The sequence below is a fragment of the Sinocyclocheilus grahami genome, unplaced genomic scaffold, assembly GCF_001515645.1.
Source record: "Sinocyclocheilus grahami isolate Dianchi unplaced genomic scaffold, SAMN03320097.WGS_v1.1 scaffold133.1, whole genome shotgun sequence".
NCBI lineage: Eukaryota > Metazoa > Chordata > Actinopteri > Cypriniformes > Cyprinidae > Sinocyclocheilus > Sinocyclocheilus grahami.
This window is the reverse complement of record NW_015505312.1, coordinates 821,919-845,823: the sequence shown is the minus strand read 5'-3', so window position 1 is coordinate 845,823 and position 23,905 is coordinate 821,919. Positions and strand designations below refer to the sequence as shown.

The following is a 23,905-nucleotide window of genomic DNA, read 5'->3' as shown; positions in this document are numbered from 1 at the left end:
TTCCCCTCAGATTGCAGTCCAGATCTCTCTCTGTATACTCCCATGCCTCAAAGATTTCATTACAGTTGAGTCAGTTTTGGGTCTGACCAGTATCTTAAGCAAGCTGGCAAACCAAGCATAAATAAACACAAGAAATTGTTTTTCTGAATCTAAAGGTCTAATTGAGTCAACTGAAAAGTATTGGTATTGGAATTGTATTGCTATGGTTATACCAAGGTTATACCATTTAAATTATATTATATATTATAGAAAACATTTATTAGAATGATATTTCCATTTAATACCATTATTGTACCATAGCACCACTGTAATGTTTTGTAAGAATATATTTTGTATATTGTAATGAACAACCACTCTCAGCATGACCAAAGTTTTATTTAAATAGGTATATAAAATAATTTATATTATAATTGCAATTTTATTCATAATTGAATTAATTTAAAAAATAAATAATAGAAAAATAAATGTTGACTAGATATGTACATTTTGTGCATAAATGTATTCACATATGAGGAATTTCTAAAAATCTGTTTATGTTTTTAGTAGACTCTGTGTAGGTTCATTTTCAAGCTCACATTTGCTCGTATAATCATTATTGACTCTTCGGGGTGATATAAAGTTTATGAAGTGTGTTTCTCACACACTCTTTCAGCACTGAGCCAAGAAGCATTCATATATCTGTCAGTATTGTCTGTCTGCGTTCATACTGAAGAATGAGAGTCTTTACTTACTGTACATGTCTGTGTCCCACCGCGTCTACAGGATGAACTCTCACGATGATGATGAGGAAGCGGCCCGGGAGCGCCGGAGACGAGCTCGTCAGGAACGCCTGCGCAATATGGAGAATGAGGAGTCGAATAACACCATAACAGAAACTAACACGTAGATCCATCCAAAAACAGTTTTCTCATGCATTTTGCACAAAACAAAGCTTAGTCTTATTAATGATCTTTAAAACGATAAGTATTTGATCTAAAGTTTTATGTATAAATGCTTGAAATTAGATTTGTCAACAAATATAAACTGTGCCTACATATGAATTTATTTACAAAACTTTACAAGAATTTGTTTGTAAGGTTTCTTTATAAACAAAACGGTTCTTTACTAAAATTCTGATTTAAATTAAATGTGTTTTTTTTTAAATGCTGAAATTAAAAGGGTTAGTTCTCCTAAAAATGAAAATGTTGTCGGTAATTACTCACACTCAAAACCCGTAAGACCTTTGTTCATTTTCAGGACACAAACTAAGAAATCCAAGAGCTTTCTGACCCTGCATAGACAGCAACGCAACTGATACATTCAAAGTCCAGAAAGGTAGTAAATACATCGTCAAAATAGTCCATGTGACATCAGTGGTTCAACCGTAATTTTATGAAGCTACAAGAATTTTTTTTTTTGTGCAAAGAAAACAGAACTGCAGCACATTTGGGTTCTATATCCTGTGTCAAAAAGTCTTTATTTTTGTTTTCTTTGCACGCAAAAAGTATTCTTGTAGCTTCATAAGATTACAGTTGAACCACTGATGTCACATGGACTATTTTAACAATGTCCTTACTACCGTTCTGTGCCTTGAACATATCAGTTGCATTGCTGTCTATGGAGGGTCAGAAAGCTCTCGAATTTCATCAAAGATATCTTAATTTGTGTTCCGAAGATGAACAAAGGTCTTACGGTTTTGGAACGACATGAGGGTGAGTAATTAATGCAGAATTTTCATTTTTGGGTGAACTCTCCCTTTGTAAAAAAGTGTAAAAACAAACAAAAAAACAACCAATACTAAACTTAACCAAAGCCTGAAACAAAATGCCAAATCTTTTCATAACATAAATACTTGACTATACTGATAATGTTGTTCTTTTCAGTACAGAGACGTCCTCCTTGATCACTAGTTCGGCACCAGCTGAGGAGGATGATGATCAGGCTCTCTTAGAGAGGATTGCCAAAAGAGAAGAGCGGAGACAGAAAAGGATGATGGAAGCTTTGGAGAGACAGAAGGAACTTGATCCCACCATCACGGATGAAACTGTCACCACTACCACAGAGGATGAGCCAAGTGGTAGAAATGGTGAACAAGAGTCCTCCCAAAATGATGTTTCTTCAGAAACCAACTCTTGGAAGGAAAGGGAAGAGAAAAATGAGGAAGAAAAGATAAAGGAAAGCAGCGTAGACGTTGAGGAGGCAATCACAAAAAAGGAGGATCCAGTGCCAGTCACAGCAGCAGAGGAACCCAAAGAGTCTCCTGAGAAGACTGATGAACCAGAAGAGGAAGATAGACCACAGAGGTCCTACCTCAGAGAACAGGTCATTTCCTCAACATTTTTTGCTGTCATTCCATCATATGATGAACGTTTAGTATGTTAGCAACGCATTTCATGTGGTTTCTACAATATTAGTTTGTTCTGACACTTCATTTGTTACAGAAATCCACAGAGGAGAAACCCAAAGAACCAGCTGCACTGAATGAGGTATGAGATTCTAAGGATTTGCTTGGGTTTTTAACGCAAAAATGGCCTTTGAATTGATTTATAGTCTGAAAATATTTTCAATTATTTGTTATATTTTTAGGAAGAAACTAATATAGAGACTAAAGAACAAACAAATGCAGATTTAGCCAGTGCAGATTTAGAAAAGAAAGAGGTTGAAGATGAAAGTCAAATATCAGGAAAAGAACCAACAGAAGAGGACCAAATAGAGGTGGAAGTCATAGTGCAGCCAACTAAACAACAGAGTGAAGAGGAAAAGCTGGTGGAGAAAGAAGAACAGGTAAAGAAACCCGAAGAAAAACCTGTTGTGGTGAAGGTTCAAATTCAAGATAAAGCTCCAGTGAAGAAGGAAGATGAGAAACCTATGAAGGAGCAAGAGAAACCCCATGTACCTGTTGAAGAAACACCAAAAAAATCAATAAGGGAAGTTGAGGTGAAGGCCAAAGCCCCAAAGAAAGAAGAGGAGAAACCACAGCTGAAGAGGGAGGTTGAAGAAAAACCATCAACACCAAAGAAGAAGGTTGAGGAGAGACACGTGGCTCCAAAGAAAGAGGTTGAGGAAAAGCCTAAATGGAAGAAAGAAGCTGAAGAAACGAAGGTCAAAGTAGAAGAAAAAGTCAGATCAAAGAAGGAGGAGGTATTCACCTCTTAGCCTGAGTGATGCATAGAAATCACAGATGTACTTTATGCACAGCCCACACTTTTAATGCGCTTTTTGGTTTGACTGGATGGACACAGTTTTTGCGTCAATCTCATGAAACATGTGATGTGTTGTATTTAATTTATGCCAGTTTATTTTTGTTTGACATTATTTTACTGTAATACACTTAACTTGATTTTATTACTTATTACAGTAATGTCAATGTCAATGTCACAATGCACCAAAAATCTTAAAAATCACCTGGATAAGTTTTCATGAGATTAACCCATTTCTGATCACATATCACTTACTTGTATCACTGGCTTTATACATGCAGTTCTGAAAACAATATTTCTGTCAAGACTGCCTGGTGTTTGCTCTGTTTTTGCTGTGTAATTTGCATGAGGTGTGGTCAATTCTCCATGCTATACCCACTGATTCCTATATTATAAAAATCACTTGCCAACACTAATAGAAATAAAGGTGGCCTGTTTTTATCTCTTTAGGTTGTAGAGGAAAAACCAAAACCTTCCTTTTTACGTGACAGAGTAAGTTGATGTCCAAATACCATCACAGTTCTACCAAAACATTTATGACTGATGGAATGACAGCACAACCTGAGAATAAAATAATATTCATTGTTTCTCCATTCAAAGCTGAAAGTGTCAACAAAGCCACAAGATGTAGCTGACAGCACCGCCAAAGCCAAGAAACCAGAGAAGACACTAAGGCAAAGACTCATTTGTCATTTCATAATTTACTTTATTTGCATTCCCAGATTTTTTTGGAGAACCAAAATGAATATAAAGAAATTTTTTCTTCACGGTTTAGTCCCACCAGCTTGCGTTCCCCTGACACAGAAAAGCAAGATCCCATCGCCAAGCTGGAGGCAGAACGCAAGCTCCAAGAGCTGAAGCGCAGGCGGAATGAGACCGACAGCGAGGTGCTGCAGAAGATGAAGCAGAAGCAGCAAACTGCCGAGGCCGAGCTCGAGGAGCTGAAGAAGAAGAGGGAGGAAAGGAGGAAGATTCTGGAGGAGGAAGAGAAGCAGAAGAAACAGCAGTTGGCAGAAAAGAAAGCCAAAGAGGAGGTAGAAAAAGAAAGTTGTGCGAATGCTAATTTGCATACTAATTATGCGTACTAAGTATGTACTGTGCTGGTAAAGTATGTACTTTTAAGTATATAGACATGCAGTATGCCAGTATTTAGTCAACTTGATGTGACTCTTTTAACACATCTATAGCCTAAAACACACACACACAAATTCTTGATTTTAAAACTCAAAAATGATTTGGGACACTTTCACTTTCTCATTCTGGCATAGTATCCTATACAAATAATATGTAAATTGGAATGCATCAAACGTGCCAGAATTAAAATCGATGCAGACTAAGGGGATGTTCACAACATGTTGTAATGTAAAAAAACAAAACAAAACATGAGATGCGTGCAATGGAGTTGGAAAAAATCGCAATGTCTTGAAATTTATTTTCTAAACGTTTTCTAAAACTTCTTTTAATTTGAGGGCTATATTTTTAGTTATGTGCAAAACGAGATGAACGCAAGCGCAATGGGCAAAGGTGTCCGTCTAACGCAAGTTTATGCAGAAAAGCAATTGAAAAGTAACGCAGTGGAACATAAAACGTATCTAACTCAAATTTACGTTGAAAAACAATATAAAAGTAGTGCAGTCTAAAAGTTTTCTAAAACTTAATTTAAGGGCCATATTTTTAGTTGTGTGCAAAACGAGTGCAATGCAAGCAATGGTCAAAGGTGTCCGTCTAACGTAAGTTTACGTATGAAAAGCAACTGAAAAGTAGTGGAATGTAAAAACACATCTAAACTCAAATTTATGTTGAAAAACATTACTAAACTAGTCCAGTGGAATAAAAAAAAGAAGCATTTTTGGAGTGCCATGCAAAGGTCAAAGTCATCCGTCTAATGAAAAAGAAACAATGAAAAAGTAGTGCAGTGGAAAACCAAACGTACTTTGTGTGAACGGCCCCTCATACACTTTATTTGTGAGACGTATGCTGTCCTTGTCTTCTTCTCATCACTAAAATTAACAGGAAGAGAGGAGGAAGATGAAGGAAGAGATTGAGCGAAGGAGAGCAGAGGCAGCCGAGAAAAAAAAACAAAAGGAGTCATCGAAAGAAGGGAGCAAAGCACCATTTATCGCTCCGAAGGGTGCCTCCGCAAAGGTTAATGGCTCTATGATCTATTCTGACTTTTACAAAAAAAAGCACTGTAGTATTACCTTTTTTTAACATAGTACTATAATAATGTGTTTTATATGATACTATTCTGTGACAGATTGGAGAGAAAGCTGAATTTCTGAACAAATCTGCTCTAAAAAGGTAAGAAGTGTTTACTCAACAGTCGAACAAGTACTGGGGTCTGGCATATACTGAGTTCATACTGTTGTTTATTTACACCAGTCCCGTTAAGACGTCACACACTCCATTAGTTTGCAAGATTGGAAACAGACTAGAGCAATACACTTCTGCTGTTCAGGTGAGGAATTGTAAACACTAGAGCAGCCACCTGTCATTTATAACTCAGTTTGAGACTCTTATCTGTTGTTCAGCAGACCAAAGAAGTGACCAAATCACCCAAATCTCCTGTGGATGTACCTGTGGCTGAAGGCCTGCGGAGCATCAAGAGTATGTGGGAGAAGGGGAATGTGGTCAATCCCACCCCGAGTCCAGCAAGCCCCCCACCGGTCACCAAGGTACAAGAGAAGAGACGAGAGAAGAGAGTTTTAGTACATGATCACTGAAATAAGCAGATGAAGCCGTATTAATCTGACAAACAAAAGTATGAATTCTTCACTGTCCTCTCAGGAAACAGCTGGGCTGAACATCGGTGTGGCTGGTCGCATTAACAGCTGGAAAGCCAAGACTCCAGAGCCCAAGCCTGCTGAACCCAAACCAGCTCCTGAACCAGAAAAACCACCTGCCAAAACAGTGAGTCTGTCACTTTGTCTACATCTATCTATCTATCTATTTATCTTTGTCTGTCCATCTGCCAGTGTTATTGTAGTATTAATTATATGATATTATAGTATTTATTAATATTCTGAATTAAAATGTATTTTTAGATTTTCATTTTAAATTTAGTTTAAGTTTTAGACATTTTTATCTGATTTTGTTATTTTATTATTATTTGTTTTAAATATATCTATACAGTTTTATTTCATTTTTATACCAATTTTAGTTTTTAGTCATTTTAATGCTTAAGTTTAAACTTATTTCACTTACTTGCCCAGGCTTAATTTTCTAATTTTCTAACTATTTTCTAAGGTTTTTTTCTATATACCTCGGCCTTTAGTGAAATGCAGTAAATAGGAAATGCTCTTCAGGTGGAGAGGAGCTAATGGTTGTTTAACGCACTTGTTGACGAAGTGGAAAGCTGGTGAGATACCAGAGATCTTGTGAACTGAAAATTAATGGATTTGAAATGGAGTAGTGTTTTTGTCAGCCCTAGAAACCTTTCATGCTTTGACATGAAACAAAAAAATAGTGTTTTTGTAGAAATCAGTGAAAGGTCAAGTGTCGCTCTGCATTGATGTGGCACAGCTCCAACCTTCTCTCCTGAGCTATATTTCACTCATGGCTCTATGTTTATTTTAAGCTTCTTTTACCAGCCTTCAAGATCAGAGTCACTCATACTGTAACACACATACATTAAAAAGAGAACTGGAGACTCCAGTAACTATATAAGAATCAGACATTGATTACAGTGGACCTGTTCACACACAATCTATGACCATCAGACAACCCTCTCTGTGGAGATTTTACCTACTTTGATAGATGTGGTTAGAGTCTACAATTTGCCATGAATACTGTGTCTGAGAGGATTTCTTTAAAAGTTATTTATGAGAGTTGAGATAAATTAGATTTTCTTTTCATTTGAACTTGTATCCGTTTTAATGTGTTTTATGCTCATAGACCACAGGACGTTAGGGAGAATGGCCTTTATTTATGTATCTACATTTTCTATTATAGAATTCAAAACGTTCACATGAACAGTGAAGTGTGGCTTCACACAAGTTGAAGTAAATTTAGATAAACACTTTTATATTCTGCATGGTGCAAGGTGGCCCTCCAGTGATTCTTCAGTGTATTGCATTTGTGGATTAGATTTAAAAAGTATATAGAAATAAAAATATAAATAAAAATATATAATTTTAAAAAATACCTTACTATTAATGAGCAGCAAATTAGGATCTTGAGGCAAAAGTCATAGTTAATAGATAGTTAATAGTGAGAATTTATCATTTTTAAAATATATGTATGTTTATAGTTCTATCTTTAATAAATAAGTTGGGTACCATTGATTTTTGGGCATGTGCCATAGCACTTAACATAACACTATAGTATTCTTTGAAATACCTTGGAATACCATGTAAAAACCATGGTACATGTTTACAGTATTCATTCTGTACAATGGTATTGCCATCTGAAACAGTCTCGGTACTTTATTGAAAGGATCCTGTATCTTTCCATTACTGATTTTATCTCCATCTCCTTCCCACTCCTCTAGCTGAGGCCTTTTATTTTCCTTTTCCCTTTCCTGTCACACTGCTGTTTTTTCTCTTCTCCTATTCAAACCTCCTCTAGAAAGGTAAACTTTACATAAAACATTCATATAAAATCCATTAACCTACTGTATGCAAATTTAATTGGGATGGTGTAAATTTTGTGTTTTGAAAGGAGCAAAAGCCAGCTGCGGTCACTAAACCACGTGGCCCATGGGAAACAAAGGGCTCCACACCTGCCAAGGTAAGCTGAATGGGTGGAAACATCATATGATGTTTAAGTCCATTAAAGTCAGTTATTTCATTGATTGTTTCCTTTGACCGACCCAGAAAAGACTGACAGATCTCGAGGTGTAACAGGAAAAACTTAAGTGGTGTTTGATACCAGTTGATTTTATGGTTTGTTATTCACTTTACTCAAATTATTGGGTCATCTACCAACTTTACAAATAGCCTGCATGTCTTTAGACCTAAAATTGGTCACAGGACTCATGAATTCAAGCAATGGCCCTGTTTCCAAAAAGAGCTTTCATCTTGAAGGGTCTGTATCATCTCATTAGTTAATTTTATACTGTATATGACTGGATGACAAAGGTTTAATGTACAATGGTGCATCCCATCATCCCTTTCTCAGATATTGTCACCAGAATGTTTCTCATTATAATTTCCCCCCAATATTATTAACAGTTGTACCTTTAATAGTACCAAAATACCAACACAATCTCTATTTTACATTTTGACGAATTGGTAGCTAATTTATATGATCTCATTCATGCATTTTCGTACGATCTGCTCACGCCCTAGTGATGGTTATGTTTAGGGGTGGACCTTCATGAATACTTTTTCAAAAAATCATACATTTTCATACAATTTACAATGTACACATTTATATAAAATCGCCATTTCGTAAAATAGTCACATTTTCCTGAGAGATTGGGTTGAAGGTGCAGGACTTTTTCAAATCACACACTTATTGGGTTGCTTTTTGTTTCAGGTGTTCGCAGCCAAGAGTAAATTTGTCACAAATGGTGAGTGACCTTTGTGGGGTTTTTTTCTGTGGAACACAAAATATATTTTGCAGAATGTTTCAACTGCTTTTGTCCATGCAATGAAAATCAAATGGGGTCAAAAAAATAACATTGACATTCATTGGTCAAAAAAAGCAATTTTTCAAAATATCTTCACACCTAAAAAGGGTGGAGCAGCCAGTGGGAGGTGTTTAAACTAACGGTGCGGCGACAGCAAATGTCTGAAGTCATGAATCTAACTGGCCAGCAAGACCGTAAATCTCTCGTTCGCATATCATGCCACGCTTTATTTAAAGCCCCGATCCTGTTCTCCTGCATTCGACCGCCGGCGTGTCAGGCATAATTCCAACGTGTTTGTTTCACCCAGCGCCTCCCATGTAGCATTGTGTTGTGATGTGTCACATTCCCTGCCGCAGCTGTTCTGTTGTGCCACTGCATGGGCATGAATCACTGGATTAGCATGATGTCACACAGCAAAGCTGTTTAATATTCAGAGTTACAGAAAGGATAAAAGTATCACATTATGTCACATTACCTCCTTAACACCCAAATCTAGCACATGAGTCCTGACAGGAATCTGTTTTTATGGTTTATTACTATTAATTCAAAGGTACTAGCGAAAAAGCTAGCAAAGAAGCTAGTGTCGGCTACCTTTCCTGGTCTTTCAGCTGAATTTGTCCTTGAGAGTGACATAGATGACAATGTACCAGGTATTTGTCGCACTTGTGGCACAACTTGAGACCATGTCGTGTGTATTCGTCTGGGTCACGGCACCAACGTGTTAACTCTCTAACTGGAAACAGGTGTGGACGGCTGATGTATTTGCTTTTGTGTATTTGAGGAAGTGTTGAAAAAGCCTGCTGAGTTATACACATGACGTATGTAGAGCAAATGTAACTCGCTCGTACTGTCTCTTTAGATAACTCATTAGCACATTAACAACGTATTCCCTGATGTTTTACAGGAACAAGAAAATAAAGACATCCGACGGATCCCAGATCAGCCAAAGTGGAAGATGCATCTATTAAATGTGCATGATTTTGCAACTTCAGGACACAGATCTTACATTGGAAATAAAGCGACAACTTACAGACCAAAATAAACATTTTGTACGTTTAAAAACCCTTTAAACTAAAACATTTCAATTGACTAAAATTACCATGAATGCACATGCCAAATAATACATATTAAAGTATTAAAGGGATAGTTGCCAACTATCACCCAAAATCACCCAAAAATGAAAATTCTGTCATTGATTACTCACCGTCTTGTTGTTTCAAACCCGTAAAGACCTTCGTTCTACCATGGTCAAGGCCCAGAAAGGTAGTAAGGACATTGTTAAAATAGTCTATGTGACATCAGTGGTTCAACCTTAATAAGTAATGAAGTTACGAGAGTCACTTTTGTGTGCAATGAATACCAAAAGAACGACTTTATTCAACAATATATTCTCTTCTGTGTCAGTCTTCGACGCGCGTTCACGGCAGTACCACAACGCATGCATGTGACACTTCTGACGCAGGAGTAGAACCCGGAGAATCTGATGTAGAACCCGGATGCGCTGCGGCATGTTTGCAAAGGGAGGAATGCACATGAATGCATTGTGGTATTGTCGACTGACACAGAAGGGAAGAAATTGTTGAATAAAGTCATTATTTTAGTTTTCTTTGTGCACAAAAAGTATTATCGTAGCTACATAAAATTATGGTTGAACGACTGATGTCACATGGACTATTTTAATGATGTCCTTACTACCGTTCTGGGCCTTGAACGTGGTAGTTGCGTTGCTGTCTATGCAGGGTCAGAAAGTTCTCGGATTTCGTCAAAAATATCTGTGTTCTGAAGATGAACTAAGGTCTTACGGGTTTGGAACAAAATGAGGGTGAGTAATTAATTTTCATTTTTGGGTGAACTATCCCTTTAATATCAAACATTATTAAAAAGTGACAGGTGGATTTACACCAACACATTATAGAGTTTGATTGGACGCAAGTGTTTAAGTGGAAAGTGTTTTCACTTATCTTTTAAACATTGATACGCTTATTTATTTTGCTCTCATAACTATGCATGATTATATAGTTGAATTTTATTATTTGCATTTAGCATTATTTTGTCCCTACTGTCCAGAATCCCATAAGATGAAAACTTTTTTTTTAAATCTCATTTTCTTATTGAATTATATAAACAATTTACTTTTTTATTACATCAGAAAATAAAATTATAATAAACAATTATAATACAATTACAGCTACCAGTAACCATTAAAACAGATGTAGTAGCATTAACAAAATTGTCTTTTGTCAATAGTGTGAACATGTATTAAGCACAGTTCATGCAGAAGTCACTTTCAAACCAAGTCAAATCTGTGTGGGTCAATCTTTTGCTCTTAAGCGAACTTCCAGATTGCATGGAATCCTAATGAAAAGGCAGGATTTTGTTCATGAATATTTGCCAAACAACACTAAATTTGACTGCATCTTTCTTTAGACTGCATCTATAGCCTTGATTATGGCATTATTAAAAAATGTACATTTTAAGAAAAAAAAGTAAAACTTCCTATTCTCCCTCTGAAGTTTCATCTGCATGGAGATTCAGATGTCCTGTTGATTTTGCACTCATGATGTAATGCTTTATAACATGTTGCTTTGCTAATACTGCTTTTGCCTTATGACTTTCAATCATATGCTTTGCACTTGGGAGTCTCAAAGTCATGCTACAAACACTACATCTTAACAATCTTACTGGTATAGCATTATAAATCATTTTGGTAGTAATATAGTTCAACTCTTTCAAAATATCAATCAAGTATTTCCTACTATGACAGTTCAGACTATCATTGATGATCTCAGCAACTGTACAATTGTTGTATTGTCAAACAAGCTTTCACAGTAAAGTAGTGATACATGCACAGATTGCCTCTGTGTGTTTCTTGTACTGCACTCATTGTTATTTGAGACAAGCTGTCTGCTTCTTTCTTTGAATGGATTGGTTTTCATTGTGTGATAAAACAAGGCAGGTCACAGAGAATGTTTGGTTTTAGAACTTTACTGAAATGCATCTGACAGTCTAACAATAGACGAAGGCTTTCAGTGCACGCCAATGAGAGGCCAATGTGATCACGTGGTGTGTTAGTATGTTAGCCTTGAGACTGAGGCCCGCTGCTCTAACACTGCGCTCGAAAAGAGAGTGGCTCCTGAGATCTCTGAGATCCACACACAACCCAGGTAAGAGTTATCTATTCCTACCAAATCCCTGCCTTGTGGGAATAATGAACAGGATGTATTTTGGTATAGGTGTTGCATTTAACAATGTTTCTAATGTATCCTGCATTTAATCTTTGACGTAGTTTATAGTCATGTCTGACACAGAAGATGTGATGGATGAGGGAGTTCAGTGAGTAACAGTCTTTTACTCCAAAGTTTGCAATACTTTATAATTTATTTGCATGATTTATTATGATAAAAATGCATCATATTTTCACTTACAAATCTTTTGTCTCTTTGTTTGTGTTTGATCTCATTTTATAAAAGGGAGGAAGGTATTGTATATTTTAATATTTTAATTTAACATGAAGGAAATAATGCATTATTTATCGGCTTTAAGATATCGGCCAAATTTTCTTATCAGGCCGATACCGATAACAGAAAAAATGAGCCGATATGGGCCGATACCGATATGGTGGCCGATATATCGTGCATCCCTAATTTACATACATTTACACTGGCATACATGGTTTGCACCAAGTATAATTACCAACAAACAGAATACACCTTATTTGAGCAAAATTAGTGAAAAATGCAATACTGCTTTTGCCTTATGACTTTCAATCATATGCTTTGCACTTGGGAGTCTCAAAGTCATGCTACAAACACTACATCTTAACAATCTTACTGGTATAGCATTATAAATCATTTTGGTAGTAATATAGTTCAACTCTTTCAAAATATCAATCAAGTATTTCCTACTATGACAGTTCAGACTATCATTGATGATCTCAGCAACTGTACAATTGTTGTATTGTCAAACAAGCTTTCACAGTAAAGTAGTGATACATGCACAGATTGCCTCTGTGTGTTTCTTGTACTGCACTCATTGTTATTTGAGACAAGCTGTCTGCTTCTTTCTTTGAATGGATTGGTTTTCATTGTGTGATAAAACAAGGCAGGTCACAGAGAATGTTTGGTTTTAGAACTTTACTGAAATGCATCTGACAGTCTAACAATAGACGAAGGCTTTCAGTGCACGCCAATGAGAGGCCAATGTGATCACGTGGTGTGTTAGTATGTTAGCCTTGAGACTGAGGCCCGCTGCTCTAACACTGCGCTCGAAAAGAGAGTGGCTCCTGAGATCTCTGAGATCCACACACAACCCAGGTAAGAGTTATCTATTCCTACCAAATCCCTGCCTTGTGGGAATAATGAACAGGATGTATTTTGGTATAGGTGTTGCATTTAACAATGTTTCTAATGTATCCTGCATTTAATCTTTGACGTAGTTTATAGTCATGTCTGACACAGAAGATGTGATGGATGAGGGAGTTCAGTGAGTAACAGTCTTTTACTCCAAAGTTTGCAATACTTTATAATTTATTTGCATGATTTATTATGATAAAAATGCATCATATTTTCACTTACAAATCTTTTGTCTCTTTGTTTGTGTTTGATCTCATTTTATAAAAGGGAGGAAGGTATTGTATATTTTAATATTTTAATTTAACATTAATTTATTTAGTTATTTATTATAATGCCAGTGGCTATTTACATACATTTACACTGGCATACATGGTTTGCACCAAGTATAATTACCAACAAACAGAATACACCTTATTTGAGCAAAATTTGTGAAAAATGCATTTTGATTTTTAGGCAATCAAATTGCCTGAAAGTATAGGCAATTTGATATTGCCTATACTAATTCTTATTATTTTTAATAACATAAAAAAAAGTATTTATTGTTACTATTCTATTCACACTATTCACCTCTTTCTCCAATTACAGTAGATGACTCAAAGTCCAAACCAAAGTAAGTCCCATTGTTCTCTTGTACAGAGCCTATAATTATTAGCCAGAATACAACTTTTTTTAAAGGCTCAATCTTTTATCTTCAGATATCTATCAAATATCCAAGCACCAAAAATTCCAGAGGGAGACAAAGTAGATTTTGATGTAAGTAGGAGATTTTTCTCTTTAAACACACACCTCTCTCGTTTTTAGACCACCTGTATCAATTGTGTGTGTGTGTGTGTGGCAGGACATCCAAAAAAAGCGTCAGGAGAAGGATTTAGCAGAACTACAGTCTCTTATAGAGGCTCATTTCCTCCAGAGACAGAAAGATGAAGAGGAACTCATTGCTCTGGTCAACAGAATTGTGAGTGCTTCCTCATAAATGTTGTTTATTGCTGATGTAAATGTCTTGCATAGACAGTAGACAGTAATTCTTATAGGTTTGCATCCTTTTTTAAAATTTTGTTAAATATGAAAGTCGAAAAGAGGTATTCTAATTTTTGTTTTAAACAAGATCAACATCTTGCAGATCCTGCAAGAGGTACATAAACTTACGAGCAGAAGTATGTAAATATGTGTTTGAACAGGAGAAGAGGCGAGCGGAGAGAGCCGAGCAGCAGCAAAAAAGAGCAGAGAGAGAGAAAGAGCGTCAGGCCAGACTCACTGTGAGTTCCTGTCACATTCTGACTGTCAACGCCTGCCATCTTCTGCTCAGACACCTGCTAAACTACACCAGCTGCCTACTGAAACACCTTCCACCAATGACACCAAACTAGTCCTGAATTTACACCTTTAAATCACATTTGTTGAGGATGTTAACAAAATTCTCCTTGTATAGTCAAACAAATGCATTTTACATGCTACTGGATAATTTCTACAAAACTTTCAATTTAGATTTAACTGATTTTTTGCTCAGCCATTGAAGTGAAACGATGAACTACATGCTTATAACAGAGATGAAACCTATGATCTGAATTGTTGACAGGAAGAGAGAGAGAGGAAGGAGCTGGAAGAGCAGAGAAAGAAGCAGGATGATGATGCCAAGAAGAAGAAAGCTCTTACTAATATGACCCACCAGTATGGTGGCACACAGCAAAGGGTCAGTGTTTACCAACATATAAACACTGTAAATGTCTAAATATTTGAAGTTACATGATAATGTTACGCAGTCTCTTTCATTAATATTATAATTATTGCTGAACTAAAGGGTGAAGGACGCAAAGGTGCAAAGAAGCAGACCGAAAGAGAGAAAAAGAAGAAGATCCTGGCTGATCGCCGAAAACCACTGAGCATTGATCATCTGAGTGACGACAAACTCAAGTACAAAAGCTTTTATATATTGGCACATATTATTGAGTTGGCTTGTGAAAGCCAATTTACTGAAATGCTTTTTAAACTTCTTCTTCTTCTTCTTCTTCTGAGACTAAAATGATCAACTCTAACTCCTCCTAGAGCTTTAACTCTACAGACTCCAAACTCAGCCCATATCTTCAGACTGATCTGTACCCTAGCAACCGCTCTAGTAACCACCCAAAGTACCCTAGCAACCGAATAGCAAAACCTTAGCAAAAACACTGGTATTCTAGCAGCTGCATCTATCAATCTATAGTCTGATTCTATCTATCTATCTATCTATCTATCTATCTATCTATCTATCTATCGTCGGTCTGATTCTGCCATCTATCCATCTAAATATCTATCTATCTTCAGTCTGATTGTATCTATCTATCTATCTATCTATCTATCTATCTATCTTCAGTCTGATTCTATCTATCTATCTATCTTCAGTCTGATTCTGTCCATCTATCTATCTTCAGTCTGATTCTATCTATCTATCTATCTTCAGTCTGATTCTATCTATCTATCTATCTATCTATCTATCTATCTATCTATCTATCTATCTATCTATCTATCTTCAGTCTGATTCTATCTAAAGCCTTCAAAACATTCAAACTTTAAGCTTTTAAAACTACTTTAAACTTCAAACTATTGCAGACTGAAAACCATCAAACTTAAAACTTTTTATAAACTTCTTAAACTTTTCAATCTCTTTTCAAACTTTCTGGTCCGGCTTTCTCAAGCCAATTTAAAGTTTGTCTTGACAAACTTTTTTATCTAGTTTTATCTAAATACTTATTATTTATATGCATATTATTGGCGCTGATTAATAATTTGGGCCATTCCCACTTGTTCTTGCGTTTAAAAACGCTAATAGAAAAGAACATCGTCTTGAACAGCGTTTTACGAAATGGTTACTATTACAGTAGAACCTACACAACTAGTAGGCTATCAAATGAAAAAAAAAAAAAACACACACACACACAAAAACACTTGTAGTAATAGTGGCCATTCGCGCTGAACGCTTCCTTGCGTTCAAAAACGAGATGAACGGGAAAAGAACGTCTCGAAACGCGTTTTTCGAACTATAACTGCAACTAGGCGATGAAAAAGAATTTAAAAACAACCCAGTGGAACGCGTTCTGTGTCAATCTTACCATTTGTGTCTCTGTTTGCAGTGATAAAGCCAATGAATTTTGGCAGTGGTTGATGCAGCTGGAAGCAGAAAAGTACGATCTGAACGAGAAACTGAAACACCAGAAATACGATGTAAGTGATAACTTCCTTTGTTACTTTCAAGTTGCTTTTGAGACGTTACGGAGCTTCTGCCAGACCCAATTTTTGAGTCATTGACAGTTTAACAAAATCCAGTTCACGTTGAACAGCTGGAGTGTGGTCTGAGGTAATTAGGTTGTGTTCATTATCACTGTATCCTGTTAGCACTCAACTGTCACGTTTCTGTCTCTCACAGATAAATCAACTCCTTGCCCGCGTCCAGGATCACCAGAGGTATAAATCACAAGCTTGAAATCTCACTAACCACTTAGAGTGTTGAACCATGTTCAGATGTGAGGCCAAAAACTAATTTTAACCTCTTGCTTTTCTCTCTTAGTGCCAAGGGACGCGGCAAAGGCAAGATGGGAGGAAGGCTGAGATAGACGTCGACAGCACACATGAGAGGAATTTCTGTCCTCCTGCATTAGTTTTGTTTGAAGTTATTTAAAAGTCATTATTCAGAACATATAAAAATGCTCTGGCTGTACATTTTTGGTTTGCAGTCTCTTGCTTATTTTTTTTTGCCATGAATAAATATTAGCACTTACTGTTAGTTTCAGTGTACTCCATTTATGTTTATATTATTTAATCAAATAAAAATATTTAGTCTGTGATTATGAAATTATATCAGCAACATATTGTATTATTATTAATATGTAACAGTAAATATAATATAGTTGCAGTACACCATAAAATGAACGGGTATGTGTGAATATTATAGGTGCAGATAAAAACACTAACATTGAATTAAACTACATTAATCAAAAGTTTCCCTCACCATTAATTTTATATGACCAAAAATAGAAAAATGAACAAATGACACTATGAAATTAAAGGTGCATCTAGTAATTTTGGTTTTATTAAAAAAGTTTTATACATTCACACAAAAGAGATGAGTGCTGCTTATGTTTCGAATCATGTAGACTCACTATCAACAGTCTAATAAAAGGGGATTTATTTACATTGAGCATGTCACCCTTATATAGGGGTAACCAAGTTGAGATCACATGACCAGTCAAATGCTTCTCACTTTATCTTGGTAGCCCCTGTAATTATTTTCAGAATACATTTTTGTGTGATCCTGCAACATTGTCAATATAATCCAAAGTTGATGGCTATATCGAACAGAAATACATGAAAATATTACTGAGTGCACTTTCGCAAATGTCCAATCATACCAAAAGTTGCAAATGAAGCCACAACATCATGACAAACCCTTTAATTTGTTTGTATCACTACCTTTAATTTAGGCTAGATCAGGGACACACAGTCCTTTAACAGGCCACACATTATCTGCAGCGTACATCATGTGTCTGCTTACATACATGAGAGAGATCACAGAATGGGACGTGTGCAGGTGTGAAGTGATATGTGCTGCCCTCAGTGTATTTAAAGAAGAGTCCGTTGAGTACATAAGATTATATTCAATACACACTAACTGACACCAGTGCATTTTTCAAGTTGGCTGTCTGTGAAATCCAGACAGAAGAGAGACGAGGCTGACGCAGACCGCAGGGTTCGAGTGAAAGGGAGAGGGGCTGTACATCAGCTGGACTTCACCACAGGTGTGTTTCTCGGATCTCAGCGATCACATGACTGGCTTTCTGCAAGGCCTAGGGGTAGAGGAGAGGATATAAGTTTAAAAAGAGTTGAAAATTTCTCATCATATAATATGATAAAACATATAATTCAAAGTTTAAATTAGCCTCTACATTAAATATTAATTGTTTTAATTAATTAAAAATAATAAGTAATGATAGCAATAATGAAAAAATATAAAGCTATTATTTAATACTATATAATTAATAATAATAATAAAGTAATATTCATGATTAACAAATAATATTAATGAAAAGGACTAATTTTATTTATATATAATTCTTACATGATAATACATTATTATTAACAATTAATATTATTGTAATATAAAGGCTACTCTGCATTACTACACATTTTATATTAATACAAAATAACTAATAATATATTAAATAATTATTTAATCTTAAATAACGATGGATTATTTGTAGCATTATTAAATTAGTAATAATAATGTATATTAAAGAAAAATGTGTTGTAATGGAGAGTAGCCTTTACAATAACATTTAATTGTTAATAATAATAATAATTATTATTATTATTTTTTTATATATATATATATATATATATATATATATATATATATATATATATATATATAATTATTAAATAATAATAATTATTATTATTATTAACAATTAAATGTTATTGTAAAGGCTACTCTCCATTACAACACATTTTTCTTTAATATACATTATTATTACTAATTATACATTGTTAATTATAATTTCATTAATATTGTTTAATAGTAAATTACTAGTAGTATTATTAATATAAATGTAACGACTACATTACTAAACATGTTAGACTAATATACATTTATTATTGTAAATTCATAGAATTACAAACATTTTTACTTTAATATACGTTATTACTAATTATACAGATTATTACTGCTGCCGTTACCTTCAGCATATCTGCGGCTTCATTGCGGCGCTGGGCCATGTCCTCTGACTCTGTGAGGAGGTCGTCCAGCAGGGCGGGTTTATACAGCTGCCCCACTAACTCGCTCTGTAAGCTGTCCTTCACATGGTTAACCAGGAAGTGCATCACAGCCTTTGGTACACTGCAGAGACAGAGAAACAGAATGAGCAATCTGCTTAAAACATGAAACCAGAAACTGATTCACGTGGCATCTACCTGTCCTGGATGTTTTTACGGACAATGAGGAAATACGACTTGATGAGACACTCGATGACCTCGCAGTCCCTCTGCTCACGAGCAGACAGTTTCCGGGCGACCGGCACGGGCTGGCCGAAGTTCAGAACAAATTAACACTAATTCATTGTGACCGTGTTAGCAAACAGCTCTCAAAGAGAGCACAAACGCTTTTTGTGCTCTTTATTTACTCATTTTAAGTCATTTCTGTGGCACAATCAAATGTATTTGTGTTTTATGGACTCACCACATCAAGCAGGTTCACTGCGTATCCTTTCTGAGGGCTGGCGAGGACGGAGCTCTGTGGTTTAGTCTTGTCTTCGCCCTGGCCTTCGTCTCCTTTCTTCAACATACCTCTCCAAGTCCCAGATCCTCCTTCCTGCTCCCCCTGAGCTCCTCCAGCCATCTGAGATGCACAAACAAGAACACCACCACAGGACTGAACAGTCAGCCACTAGTGATTCATGCACCTTCCCATGCAGTCCATTGGGGTTTTACATATTGTTTTTAGGCTTCAAACTTAACGTTTGCACACAACGGTTCACACATAAAACACCAATTATAGCCTTAAACTGAAAAGATACAACTGCAAAAAACAGCAGCAGTTGTCCAGGGTCTTCAAAATCAACCTTAATATCAACACAGCAAACACACAACAGAAGTTTGAGAAGATCCTGATGAGTAAAATCATTAGATTGGCTTTGCCCCTACACACAGGGGGCGCCACAGACCTTAGGGCCATCGCCCTCAGCAGGCGGCTGCTCGGTGGGAGACACTAACTGCCCACCAGGACCTTTTAAGGACTACAGAGAGAGACCGGAAGAGAAGAGACTAGTCAGCTAGAGACGAAGGCAGCAGGTTTTGAACTAATTCTAGAGACTTTCTAGAATTTCTAGAGAGGAAAAGAGAACAAAAGAACATTGCAAATAGCAGCCCGTCACGTTTTCTTGTGAGAAATATACAATATATCCCCTGATGATTTAACATGATACCTTATCACGGGGCACCGCTGAGGGAAGCTCTCTCATTCGGTTACGCCTCTGCTCCTGTTACGAAGACAACAAGAATAGACTTCACACTGAAACATGTTCTAATCAATGCATTTCGGTCGTAAATCAAAATCAAATCATCAGTCATTAAAAAATCTGTAAACCTCAATGTTGTTGTTCATGAGCCCACAGGCATCTGCGAAGTCTGGGTGTTTGGTGTTGATATAAGCCAACTCAATTGCCACAAGATTGTGAACCTGGAGCACAGCGTAAACACTCATTTAGAGAAGATACACATCATGCACATTAAAAGCATGAGAGAAAAAAACTAAAACAAACCATCTCATTGGTGACTGGTAGCCTCTTCCTGAGAAGAGAAGTGACCACTTCTACTATGGCATCGTGGAGCTTTGGAAACCTAAGCAGCTCCTAGGAAAGAAACGTCAATAAAATAAAAATCGCAAAAAGAAATTCAAACAATGCTGATAAAACCATCTAATCATTTAACTACCAGCAATTATATTTGACTATTGGATGAAGAAAATGTTGGATAAGAAAAGTCTAACACTGTAATGTAGAAGTAAAAATTTGTTTAATAAACATTTAATTTTGTACTCTTTAGCTTCATAATCATATGGAAGCCCGTTTCAGCCACTGAATAAAACAAAACAAGGTTATTGCGACTTTTTATCTCACAATTCTGACTTTTTTTTTCACAGAATTGTGAGATATAAACTCGCAATTGCAAGTTATAAAGTCACAATTGTGAGATAAAAACGTGCAATTCTGAATTTTTTCTCACAATTGCGAGTTAAAGTCTAATTTTGAAGGAGGGAAAAAGACTGATATGTTCTCAGAATTGCGAGTTTATATCTCACAATTATGACTTTTTAACTATCAATTGCGAGTTTATATCACGCAATTCTGAGAAAAAAAGTCAGAATTACGAGTTTGTATCACGCAATTATGAGAAAAAAAGTCAGAATTGTGAGATAAAAAGTTGCAATTACCTTTTTAATTTTTTTATTCAGTGGCGGAAACAGGCTTCCAAATAATAAGCTTAGTATAATTACTATAATATATATAAAATTAAACATAATAATTATAAAATAATAATAACACTAATAAACTACACACACACACACAAATCAAACAATACTGGTAAAATTAATAATACAGAATGATATAAAAATAATATATTAATATTATATAATAATATAATATATTTATTAGTAGAAAGTCACAAAAATGAAAATGATGATAAAACAAAAACTATAATAATAGTAGTAAGAAAAATATAACAGTATAATTCATAAAAATTACAAAAAATAAAACAATGCTAATAAAACTATAATAGTATTAATATATACATTTCTTTTTTTTAAACTAATCTAATCACTAAGTATCAGAAATTATATTTGAGTGTTGGATGTAAATATGTAGCATATACAGATATGAAACGACCAAGAGAAAATAGTTGTACAATAAACATTTAATTTTGCACTTAATAATTACTAAATTAAAACTACATGGAAAATACGCAAAATAAGCACACAAAATTGATATATTTAAGATCAACACGTCCTTTAAACTGACACAGTATTAACTCAAAATTAAAAAAACTGACACTAGGTGGTAGGTAGGAAGGTTTTTTTTTTTTTTAATCGGCCAATCAAACAGTTATTCGCAATAGCGTTAATCTCAATATGAGCAAATATTGCCTTGGCCATCACTAAAGGGGCATTCACACCTATAACACTGTGTCTACACCGGATGCGAAGGGCGCGGCGTGACAAAATACTATAGAACCCATTATAATCAGTGATGTGGCGCGGCGCAACACGACAAATCCCCGGCAGTAAACAGCTGCCGCGTTCTATTTATGACGTACTGACACAAATTTCAAATGATTTTCAACAGTCGCTGTCACATCCAGTGTAGACAGACTTTAGCTGTTGCTGCACGACATGACAACTGTCGCGTCCGGTGTAGACACGGTGTAACCCTAACTCTATTAGCATCCACACCAAAATTCTGTTCATGCTAAGTGCTGCAGTTATATTGCTTAAGCTCTTTAGAGTTAGAGGAATGTTTATCAATGGTTTTATTGTTCATTAGTTGGATAAACAACACTGAAAGTGATTCCAATGACATTGTTCCTTGGTGTCATTATTGTTATATTCATGATGCTGACTTTGCTATTCAGTTATTGTTCTTAGCATGAACAGGCCTTAATTGATGTACTGTATATAACAGTGGAAAAACAGTTTTTTTGTGGGGAAAAAAGCGAGACATGATGCAACAGGCAAAGAACAACATGTATATGCAGACCAACAATCGATCAGTCTACCTGAGTGCTGTAGTTGCTGCAGTGCTGAATGATCCTCTGCATCTCTTCATGCACCAGCTCCACACAGCGCAGACTGGGCTCCTCCAGACGCTTCACCTGCCTCTTCACCAGCAGCTCAAACGACACCTCAGGCACGAACAGTGCAGGACGGGGACCCTGAGGAAACACACAACATCTACATTACAAACTACAGAAATATACACTTCATACTATCTAGCTCAACAGTGTTATACAAGAGCCTCTTTAAATCACTCTAATAATGAAAGGTTCCTCAAAGGAGTTTTGCTCAAATAGAAACCTGCAGCTCAATGCAGAGCACAGCTGGCTGCAGTCTCTATTTTATATCCATACAAGTACAGACGGGACTAAATTCAAATTATAAAAAGGATGCGAGAGTCAAATATTCACTGCAAAACCTACTGTAGCGTTCCTAATAGCTGTGAGTACATCTATGGTTGTAAGCCCTCCAAGAGGATCGACCGACTCCAGTGTCCTACCAAACGTCTCATGAAAAATATAACAAATTCTTGCACCACCACACCTACAAATATTAGAACAAACAACTATGGTTAGCACTAACACCACCTAGTTTGGGATCAGCAAGATGTTTTTATTTGAAAGAAATCAATACTTTTATTCAGCAAGGATGCATTAAATTGATCAACTGATCAAAATTACATTTTGAAATATATTAAATAAGAAAACAGTTATTTTAAATTGTAATAATATTTCATAATAATACTGTTTTTAATGTATTTTTGATCATATAAAAACCTTGATGAGCATAAGAGACTTCTTTCAAAAACATTTAAAAAAAATTGTTCCAAGCCCAAACTTTTGAATGGTAGAGTAAATAGCAAATTAAACAACTTTATTTGAGTGACTGGAAGAAAATAGGAACTAACAGTTCAGCAGTTTCAATGTATTTGGCCGTTCCTTCAATAGTGTTGCAGTACTCAGTGGCGAACTTTGTGATGAGCTGCAGCAGGGTGGAGCTCATGTCCTCTACCGGCTCGCCGTAGCTGCTGAGCAGGGACTGATACTGAGCTGCTAAAACATTGATACGTGTCTTCAGCTCTGGTAGACAGTCCCTAATGTGATGCATCAATAACCTGGTGGGGAAAAAATAGGATTTTAATACTTCAAAAAGCAGATATGCTCAGCAAAATTAATGAAATATTATGTTTCAAGCTTAAACTCTCACCTATTTAATGTTCTGGCGAGATACTTGGTTCCATTTCTGTTGGCGAGGGAGGGGTATTTCTTCTGCAGGAAGGCATGCTCATCACGGATGGAGTCTGCCACACATTTCTTATTATTGATATCCAGCTGACTCCTGTATTAAGACATTTAGTCATCTTTTTTTGTATATGTTTTGTATATCAATTTGAACAATCAATATTTTACTGTAATTATACATGCATAAATAAATATATATATATATATATATTTATTTATGTTTGTATATATATATATATATATATATATATATATATATATATATA

At 35.7% G+C, this 23,905-nt stretch overlaps 3 protein-coding genes and 1 long non-coding RNA gene across 4 annotated transcripts in view; 2 read left to right on the top strand and 2 right to left on the bottom strand.

The window, feature by feature from the left end:
• Positions 1-9,919, top strand: part of LOC107590809 (non-muscle caldesmon-like) — a 29,551-nt gene extending 19,632 nt beyond the window's left edge. The window contains exons 3-16 of the mRNA XM_016279721.1: positions 763-882; positions 1,863-2,301; positions 2,421-2,465; positions 3,630-3,671; positions 3,780-3,853; positions 3,955-4,213; positions 5,193-5,324; positions 5,437-5,480; positions 5,562-5,637; positions 5,714-5,854; positions 5,967-6,089; positions 7,839-7,907; positions 8,658-8,691; positions 9,656-9,919. Coding sequence (XP_016135207.1) covers positions 763-882; positions 1,863-2,301; positions 2,421-2,465; positions 3,630-3,671; positions 3,780-3,853; positions 3,955-4,213; positions 5,193-5,324; positions 5,437-5,480; positions 5,562-5,637; positions 5,714-5,854; positions 5,967-6,089; positions 7,839-7,907; positions 8,658-8,691; positions 9,656-9,669 — 1,612 coding nt within the window. The 3' untranslated portion in view covers positions 9,670-9,919. The remainder of the gene's footprint in view (positions 1-762; positions 883-1,862; positions 2,302-2,420; positions 2,466-3,629; positions 3,672-3,779; positions 3,854-3,954; positions 4,214-5,192; positions 5,325-5,436; positions 5,481-5,561; positions 5,638-5,713; positions 5,855-5,966; positions 6,090-7,838; positions 7,908-8,657; positions 8,692-9,655) is intronic.
• A 3,052-nt stretch (positions 9,920-12,971) lies between these two features.
• tnnt2d (troponin T2d, cardiac) lies at positions 12,972-16,843 on the top strand. Its single transcript, XM_016279722.1, has 12 exons — positions 12,972-13,064; positions 13,187-13,233; positions 13,371-13,378; positions 13,689-13,713; positions 13,799-13,856; positions 13,942-14,058; positions 14,282-14,359; positions 14,680-14,793; positions 14,902-15,014; positions 16,211-16,301; positions 16,504-16,541; positions 16,645-16,843. Exons 2-12 carry the CDS (start codon positions 13,196-13,198, stop codon positions 16,688-16,690), a joined length of 726 nt encoding a protein of 241 aa, XP_016135208.1. The 5' UTR covers positions 12,972-13,064; positions 13,187-13,195; the 3' UTR covers positions 16,691-16,843.
• LOC107590812 (uncharacterized) lies at positions 14,424-16,535 on the bottom strand. The gene is made up of 3 exons (XR_001609827.1): positions 16,326-16,535; positions 16,190-16,247; positions 14,424-14,484 (listed from the first exon to the last, which is right to left on the bottom strand). It is a non-coding gene; the product is annotated as an uncharacterized lncRNA (long non-coding RNA).
• Positions 16,844-17,143: 300 nt separating the features above from the next.
• LOC107590845 (dynamin-1-like protein) overlaps positions 17,144-23,905 on the bottom strand; it is a 37,917-nt gene continuing 31,155 nt past the window's right edge. Inside the window, exons 5-15 of the mRNA XM_016279765.1 lie at positions 23,605-23,736; positions 23,306-23,512; positions 22,821-22,941; positions 22,401-22,556; positions 20,390-20,479; positions 20,215-20,307; positions 20,054-20,107; positions 19,309-19,467; positions 19,044-19,153; positions 18,810-18,969; positions 17,144-17,920 (exon numbers count right to left, since the gene is read on the bottom strand). Of these exons, the coding sequence (XP_016135251.1) occupies positions 17,864-17,920; positions 18,810-18,969; positions 19,044-19,153; positions 19,309-19,467; positions 20,054-20,107; positions 20,215-20,307; positions 20,390-20,479; positions 22,401-22,556; positions 22,821-22,941; positions 23,306-23,512; positions 23,605-23,736 (1,339 nt within the window). The 3' untranslated portion in view covers positions 17,144-17,863. The remainder of the gene's footprint in view (positions 17,921-18,809; positions 18,970-19,043; positions 19,154-19,308; positions 19,468-20,053; positions 20,108-20,214; positions 20,308-20,389; positions 20,480-22,400; positions 22,557-22,820; positions 22,942-23,305; positions 23,513-23,604; positions 23,737-23,905) is intronic.